Source organism: Camponotus vicinus, unplaced genomic scaffold, assembly GCF_025532165.1.
Source record: "Camponotus vicinus isolate PSW18456_S1 unplaced genomic scaffold, iyCamVici1.0 SCAF_2, whole genome shotgun sequence".
In the NCBI taxonomy this organism is placed as follows: domain Eukaryota; kingdom Metazoa; phylum Arthropoda; class Insecta; order Hymenoptera; family Formicidae; genus Camponotus; species Camponotus vicinus.
Window position 1 is genome coordinate 22844708 of NW_028141956.1, and position 9449 is coordinate 22854156.

General features: G+C 31.9%; 1 protein-coding gene across 1 annotated transcript; it reads right to left on the bottom strand.

Annotated features, from left to right (window-relative positions):
* Window positions 1–615: 615 nt before the first annotated feature.
* LOC145966607 (endocuticle structural glycoprotein SgAbd-1) lies at window positions 616–8847 on the bottom strand. Its single transcript, XM_083090805.1, has 3 exons — window positions 8645–8847; window positions 6328–6488; window positions 616–2520 (listed from the first exon to the last, which is right to left on the bottom strand). Exons 1-3 carry the CDS (start codon window positions 8654–8656, stop codon window positions 2253–2255), a joined length of 441 nt encoding a protein of 146 aa, XP_082946931.1. The 5' UTR covers window positions 8657–8847; the 3' UTR covers window positions 616–2252.
* Window positions 8848–9449: the final 602 nt, after the last annotated feature.

Here is a 9449-nt window from a genome sequence, read left to right on the forward strand (position 1 = left end):
GTCTCGAAAGTTCATGAAATTTTCACATAGATTCCACGTAGATTCTAGTACCGTTTTTGAGCGGATTATCCACTCGAATATCCACGTGGATTCAACGATATTAATCTACGTAGTAATAACGTGGATTTCACGTACTGTTTTTGTCGGGCATCCTTTTCCATCCCTCCTCATCTTCCAAATTCTGACGTAACATATTAAGCAATCGATTTACGATGTAACGCGGTCGGATTGTAAAGCATCCTTATGTAAACAAATCAATGTAAACCGCTAGACAAGTCTGCGAATTTCATGTAATCTCGAAAAATCACCGAGCAGTTCTGGTAATTTTTCCCAATATCGCAAAATCGTTTTGGGAATCCATATTTTAATATTTGTACGTGAATAACGAATGACGAGTGAAATATTTTAGTTATTATTATATAATTTTATATGTATTATATATAATAGAAGATTCATATCTATTTTGCGTATTAAAATAATTTATTATTTACGATGATCATATTCAGTTTGTTAAAAATCTTATTAAAGGCACAAAAGGAGAACAGATCCTTAATATGTATCTTGATGACGCATTATAATAATAGGCACGTGATTATGATACCCAGAATACGTGGATACGCATGAGCTATTAAACGATTTAATAAGATAGCATACATATGATACAATACAGTACAATTGTGATGCAACATGTTGTCGTTTAGACATCAGTATCACGAAAATTTTCTATTCCTTTCCTCGCCTCTATAATTTTTCGCTGAGTGGAAAAAATAGAAAAATAAAATGCTAAAGAATCGTTGATCGCAGGACCTCGATCGCATCAGTAAATGTAAAGTTTTCGTATTAAAATCAATGAAGCGAAGCACTACACTTCATATTTAACAAGTCACCAAAAAATACTATTAATTTATTAATTACCGCGGTATATTATTAATTTATTAGCTAACTTTAAACAGTATAATATATAGAATTCTGATAGATGTTCTTTTTTGAAATTTATTATATATAAAAAATTATCTATATCTTTTTGAGTCTGTCTCTTTTCTTAAAAAATTTGCACAAGTTTTTTGATAAAAAAAAATTTAACTCTCTCTTTAAAAATATACAAGTATGAAATTTATAATTCTAACATACAAGTTTTCTGTCAAATTTATATTTTCATATAAAAGCTGAATATTATTTAATTTATACTGTTTAGAGTTAAAGCACGTTTTAAAACGAGCAATCAACGATGAGTACGAGCAACATTGCTGCTATTTAATTACATATACAAAATTATGCATAGTTTAATTTGAGTATAAAATTATATGTATATTTAAGAATTTATTGTAACTCAGTTTTTCAAGCAAAAAAATCATTTAACAGAAATAATTCAATTGGTAAATATTATACCATTCGACATAAACTCTCTAATATTGATTTCTCTTGAATAAAGATAAATCAACTTTATAATTTTTAATTAAAATATTATCATATCTCGTTTTATGAAATATTAAACTTCATTAAACAAAGGATGCTGTATAGCACATGTAATATATGATCATTTTATCCAAAATGTAAATTTTACTTTAATTTACGCTTTACTAATAATAATTATCGCTTACTAATTGTATCCATAAAAATTATAACATCTTCAACATAACATCTTCATCTATTTTTCCTTGTTACATTTTAATCGCGGCTATATTTAAAATGTAAATATATGAAATATTATTTTAGCGAAACAAATTGCATTTTAATTAGACGTCTTTAGTAAAATAAAATATTTTAGAATCATAAAACATTTTTATCTCACATTTATTAACAACATTTTTAAAATTATTATTAAAAGTTAAAAATAATATTTCATATCTTTCATTTTCTTGTACTCTTGTCACTCGTACTCATCGATCTTACATTATGTTGCCTAATTGTGCTTTGTCTTTCTCGCATAATATTGACATTAATACTTCTCAATCAAATTCGTCATCATAATAATCACGGAACAACAATCGTACATAATCGACGAATACGATCCTCGATCTTCCGAAATATTTTCGGTGACGCACGAGAACACAAAATTTAGCCGCTTTTTTGCTGTGGTGGTTATTTCTATAATTAATATCCCGTCAAACCATCTGCTTCGAAAGAACCTAATAACTGATTAAAAAACAGATAAAACGGAATGTGTCATTGAAAAGCGGAAATCGCAAAACAGCAACTTATAGTTCCACGTATTTGATATATCGAAGCGAGTTGGGCAGTCCTAGCGAGCTCTAATATCTCCTGTAGGGCTCTTCTTCTTCAGGATGAGCCGCATTATACGCAAGGGCGCGTTGTATCGCCACCGGTATCGGTGGAGGTGTTGGCAAATGGGCGCCACTCGCCAAGAAGCCTTTCTCATCAGCCGTGTAAGTGACCAAAATCGGCGTGCCGTCCGGTGCCGTGTAACTGTATTGACCTCTGACCGCCTCAATCTGATTAGGTCCAATATTCTTCGGCTGCCCCGTCTCCGCTACGGAGATTCCGTTTTCCGTATCGTAGCTGCAACGATGCACATCATTTAGATATTTTTTTTGAAAAAACTGGGAAAGAACACATTCAATTAAATGAAATGCAAATTTAATCAAATAGAAGAAATAAATAAATTAAATATAAATTAATATAAATTACAATATAAATTAAAATAAATAAATTAAATAATTTAATTAATTAATTATAAATAAAAAGATTCTCTTGAATAGAAGTTTCATCGAATAAAAAAATAAATTAATTTAATTTAAATAAAAAATAAAATATGAATTATAAGTATAAAATATTTAGTGAAATTAATCATCAGATTATAGAATGATAACTGCCTTGACATAGGTTTTAATTTATTTCATTCGTATCTGCTTTTTCCCACTGAGTTGCTACTAAAAGCCAGTGAGAAAAGTACTATACGCCACGAGGTGTTAGGTGGAGCCTGGCCGAGTCTCAAAGACCTGTCCCAGAGACAGGTGTCACGGGAGGGGCTCGAGTTAGGTGCGAACTCTAGGGCACTGAGGATGGGTAAGGAAGGTGAACGCGTAGGCAGACAGGCCGACAGAGGTAGGTAGGTAGGTCGATTGTAATTGTTCAATTGCGCAATGCATTATTGCGAGCTGCGCAGTCGAGTGGCGCGTGTACGATTAACATCAAAGCCAGTTATGCATCCTTCCTTCGGTCGTCCTGTGCGAAGAGGGTTCACGGTTCTTTTGCGATTTCGATTATTAAAGTAATTGGCACCTTAAATACCATCCGAAGAATACATCAGGTGACTTAATCCAGACGACGATCTCGATACGCCCGATCGATTATCTTGCATGTATATGCTTGAGAATCATATAGAGTTTCGAAGTTAAAAAGAAAGAGACAATAGATTACACAGGTCTACAAAAAATGGGGTCATGATTGTTGTTGGGCAGCTGGGGGTCATTTCCGAAGTAATTTTCTGCGTAGAATCCGAATCCGAGGTCAGAATTGGCCCATCACGTCAGGATTTTGAGATATTTGAGGTTATATACTCGAAAAATGGCTTTTTGGACTACTTTGAGGTTATGTACAGGACGCACAAAATTTTTTAGCTCTTTTCTTCTAATTGCATCATTCAGTACTACTCTTTCCCTTCAAAATGAGCTGTCGAATGGTCATCTACGATTTTTCCTTGCAAAGTTACGGCCATTTTAAGATGACATGATGAATTCCAAACCCTGCGCCGTTATAGCCCAACAACCTCATGAGCATCAGCGACCCCAAAAACCCATATATACAGTTTTCAGTTCAGGTTTTCGGGTTTATAGTTCAAAGTTTACAGGTTTAATGTGAATGCTCATGAGGTTGTTGGGCTATAACGGTGCAGGATTTGGAATTCATCATGTCATCTTAAAATGGCCGTAACTTTGCAAGGAAAAATCGTAGATGACCATTCGACAGCTCATTTTGAAGGGAAAGAGTAGTACTAAATGATGCAATTAGAAGAAAAGAGCTAAAAAATTTTGTGCGTCCTGTACATAACCTCAAAAGTAGCCCAAAAAGCCATTTTTCGAGTATATAACCTCAAATATCTCAAAATCCTAACGTGATGGGCCAATTCTGACCTCGGATTCGGATTCTACGCAGAAAATTACTTCGGAAATGACCCCCAGCTGCCCAACAACAATCATGACCCCATTTTTTGTAGACCTGTGTTATCTTGCATGTATATCCTTGAGAATCATATAGAGTTTCGAAGTTAAAAAGAAAGAGACATTAGATTATTATTATCAAGTATGAACATCATTTGCTCATCGGGAAACTACTTGCTAAATTGAACAAAATATTAGAGCACCGAGAAAGTATAATATGCAAAATGAGTGTCGTAACGATAATCGCAGGTTTCTAATTCTATAGTCGATTGTTGCAGTCGTTAATTGCGTGCAAGATTCGTCATGTGGAGATCTAGCGTGATTTAAATATCATGCTGTAAGAAGATTTGAGATGCTCGCATCAGCTAGCAGATAATTCGATAATCACCGACTTATAATCTTGTCGTGTTATTAACTAATTATGGCGAATCATGCGATCCATCTTAGAAAGTGAGAATAGAATAAAAATATTTCGATTTATGCCTCTTTGCGATGGTCGACTTTCGTGTATAATTTTGCATAATTGGTGTCAAATGCCAATTGATGGCACACGCCAATATTTATCTAATAATGGAATATAATATTTAAAGTAGTCGCGCAAAACTAACGTAATAATTATTAATGTTTATGATACATTTCGTGCAGAATATCATGAATCTCTGAATGTGTTGTCTGTAACAATCATCATTAAAAATGACTAATCGTTTTATGCGCAACTCACTTTCATTATACTTTTAAATAAATAAAAATATAAATATTCAACATCCCTATATTGATCTAATTTTTGACATATTAGTTCTAATATATAAATCAGTTATTTTCTATATTATTACATTATGTATTTGCGTTTTATATCAACGTTTTAAAAACTAATTATTTAATAATGATAAAATATGATGAAATATTCGAGATATAATTATATTATAATATAATCTCTAAATTTTTAAGAAAGTTAAATAACAAATTACACTGAACTGAAAATATTTTTATGAGATTATGTCAATATTATACATTATACGAGAAATGTTCATAAATGCGCAGTGCATATGTTTATTACAATTGACATATGACTCCATCTTGATTTTTACATAATTACGCTAATAAAATTTATTGTACTCGGACTAATACTTCGGATTAACCATATAAAACTTATTAGCCTTCAAGTTGATTTAAATTTTCTTTCTCTTTAATTGAGCATCTATCTTCACTATGTACACATCGAAAGATTCGAAAATTGCTTGTGTAAGTGGATAATAAAAATAATCGCGAGTCCGGCTAACGAAAGTTACACAAACATTTAATATAATTGCAACGTTCAATATCCTGTTTTGGATGGTAAGAAAATGTTGGCGTCATTTTCAGATCGAGAAATAGCAACTGAACAATGCTTATATGGACTCATATCCTGATAACCAATCTTATACATCCCACTTCTTTTCAGACAATCATACATACATATCATATTGATTATATCGATCAATTGCACATAATTATTAACACAATGTTTAATTTAACATATATTTTTGAAAATAAGATTCTTTATATTTGCACATGTCTAAATATAATCACAATATAATCATATATATTTTTAGGAATTATATTTTATGAACTGGTAACATGAATGTAACATTTTCTATTAAAAAACTAAATTTTAAATTATAATTATAAATTCTTGCTATATCTAACCTAACAAAAATCACACAAGAAAAAATTCCATCTTGACAAAGATTAATTTTTTTTTTAAACTCCATTAATAATTAATGGATTAAATGTTTCTATTAAATATACATACTTCAAGAGAAAATAAAAATTTTGACTAATATAAATTTCTTTTGAAAATAAAAATATATTTTTGTTTTTATGCCCTTTCTTTAGTTATCGTCTATGAAAGGAAGTACGAGAAATCTGAAATAACTTACATCTATATTAAGAAACAAACAATGTTTAGACACGTAATCATTTTGTACATTACCGGTGCATGCATTTCCTTCCTGCCTGTTAATCACATAATCACTGCTCGATAAAGATAATGAAAAAAACTGGCAGTCACACTGAGCGTGTTAGCTTCGCGATTACATCGACCGAATGGCGCGAGCGCTTTTCATGTATTCCTCGAGGGCAACCGAGATTCTTCGAGCGTGTCGAGATCGTTCTTTCGACGAAATGTACGAATGCTTTAGGATGAAAGACGGAAGGACGATCTCACCTGTAAGAATATGATCCATCCGGAGAGGAGTCTTGCGATTGTCGCAGTATAGCGTAGTAAGGCCGACCGTAATATTGGGGATTATAATATTGCGCCGGCTGTGGAGTCGTAAACCTATTGAGTTGTGCGCTCGCCATCATCGTCAAACCGAGTAGCAATATCTGCAAAATAATTGTTAATATGAAAATTGATGTGTATTGCACAAAATTTTTTAGAGGACGAAAAAAAAGAAAGGGAAAAAGATAAAACATTTAAATAAAAATTATTAAAAGGATAAGTAATATCTTCTACTTTCCTATTTGAAAAATTCTATAAATTATAGCAGCTTTAGAATAAATTACATATTATTATTGCAATTGCGAAGCAAGCGTTATTTCGTATTTGCAAAAAAATATCCAACTGTTATCTGATATTATAGATTAGCACGACGATATTGACAGATCCAGCGTGAATCGCGCGAAATATTATATAATCTTATGTATTACTCATGCAAAAGGGCTGAGACTAAATAAGTGGGTAGAATGAAATGGGTAGGCAGTTTGGAACGCAGAAGAATTTCGATTCACTGCATTCAAGCCGACGCGATTATGAATAATTATACGTATCCCGTCATAATTCTCGTCTCACGCTCGTCAGAGGCTTCCTCCATTGTGTGTTGAAAACTGAGGAGAGTTAAGTGATTTGCGACACAAGGCGTAATATTTTTCACGTGCGAGCTAACGAGAAGGAAATGATTATAATAAACACAAGGAGCACAGAAATCAATCTATGTAACGATGCCTCAATGCAAAAATGTCATCGTCTCGGCGCATTTCATTATAAATCAGTCGCACGAGATGCGATTATATCGAGCAGAGATAGTATTTACGCGATACGGAACGGAATATGCGAGTTCGCATCGTAATTGTAACCATCGTTATATTTTTCCGAGAATATTGCAATTACTATCTGTATGCGTCGAACGGAAATGACGAAATTAACGCCGATAAAATCGTTGTCTTCATTCCAACCAATATATATGTTCGGTAAAATATTCTCTCCGATGCCGCATCGCGAATAAAATTGCGAATTTTAATAAGTTCACATGTAGGATTGCGTAACCGAACTTTCAGCAATAATCAAGTCGTCAGCGTAAAAAATCGGACAATCGTAAAATTTCTCTACATTCAATTGCCATGATTTCATCATGTTTGATTAGAGTTTCAATCGCAGAATCTATATACATTCTGTTTAATAAGACAGCATAAAAGATTAGATCAAGATAAATTGCCGATCACATACATCCGTCATATTACACTTTCTGTTATAAAAATTGAGCAAAAAATATCGTAAAATCTATTCATTTATTATTCTCTTGTAATGTTTGATACGATATTTCCAATCGAGTACAGAAAGACACTTATCTCAATTTTTTTATAATTCCTTTATATTGGCTGGATAAAATCTTTCAAAATAAAATTTTTCTAAAAAAATATCAGAAAATAAAATAAAATCGAAAGAAAATTTTCCGGATGAACATTAACTAATTTGATGAAATTTTGTTACAATAAAATATTTTAATTCTTTTCATATTGTTTACACTAAAATTTTATTAAATTTATGATTATAATCTTAATTATAAAAAGCCAATATTAAGTTTAATTAAAATAATGTGATTACGGATGTAGTGATCAATTAAAGTTATTATATATTAATCGCAAGTTCAAAAAGTAGTCTTGCAATTACTTTAATAAGAATTTTCTAGATACGAAAAATTAACTGAGATAAATAAATGATTAACAAATATTGAGATATTGCAAATGTTTTGTATTTAAACAATCTAAATGACAGAGACAGAATTTATAACTATTAATAAAATTTAATAAACAAAATAATAAAATTTAGAAGAAGACTTTCTTATCTATCATAAAGTTAATCATAGTTTAACTTGTTAATAGTTTAACTATGCTACATTAGAAAAATCATCTCTCACAAGGATTATTCTATCTGCAGTATCGAAATTCATATTTATTCAATGCAATGATTAATATTTGACAATAAAATCTAAATTTGCCATTACTAGAATTTACTGTTATAAATTCTACATATTATAAACAACGTCCTAGCAGATACAAAAAATAGCGATAAATTTTTATTGTTAAAAATCTAAAAATCTAAAAAGTCTAAAAATCTATCTACATCAAAAATCTAAAAATCTATCTACACTAAAAATCTAAAAATCTAAAAATCTAAAAAGTCTAAAAATCTATCTACATCAGCAAAACATTTTTCTCTGGACCTATAAAATGCGTAAGAAAAATTGAAAGATTACACTCACAAGGATCTTCATAGTGATTTTTGGATTATTCCGGAAGCCAGGCCAGGCGTCTCTTCAACCGTTATCGGCGAACCAGTGTGCACACTTGAATGCCAGCGAATATCACACTATACGTGCGAGTAGTGCACTTAGATCTACCGAAAAGTCCCGTACAAGACTCTCGTGTTAACTGCAGTTAAAGATGCGAGCTTAGGTGGGTCACGGAGAGGCTTTATAGTCATCGAGACGCTCCGGTTGTGCCCCCTTTTGCCCCGCCATCGGCTGTTTTCCGGAGGTTGAAGGGGAGAACAAATCTTGGACTTTATTAGCGTAATCCGCTAACTAAGCATAGGATGGTGGATGGTGGTCGGGGCTTTCTGCGATTAGACGATAGGTAGGTGGTAACCGATGGTTCCCTCGCTTACACTCGCGTTTGACGTGTCTCCTGTGCATCCGCGTGAGCATTTCTGTGCCCACGTATCGCGATCTTCCATAAGCAGCATGTTACGCATACAAACTCGTTAGCTACATACAAATGCACGCATTACGCTTTCAATGTAGATATGGATCACAAAGTAGATATAAAATATATACTATACACAGGGATGGGAAAGTTACTTTTTAAAAGTAACTCGTTACCGTTACTTCAAAAATAACGATTCGTTTTTTTTCCCGTTACTTTTAACGTTCAAGATAGAATTAAATAAAAAATTTACTTTGGTAATATTTTTTATTAAAATATTAATATAAAAGCAAAATTCTTTATTTTAAATTTACAAAACCGTAAAAAATTTAAAGAGATATAGATTTTAAAGCACTTAACATG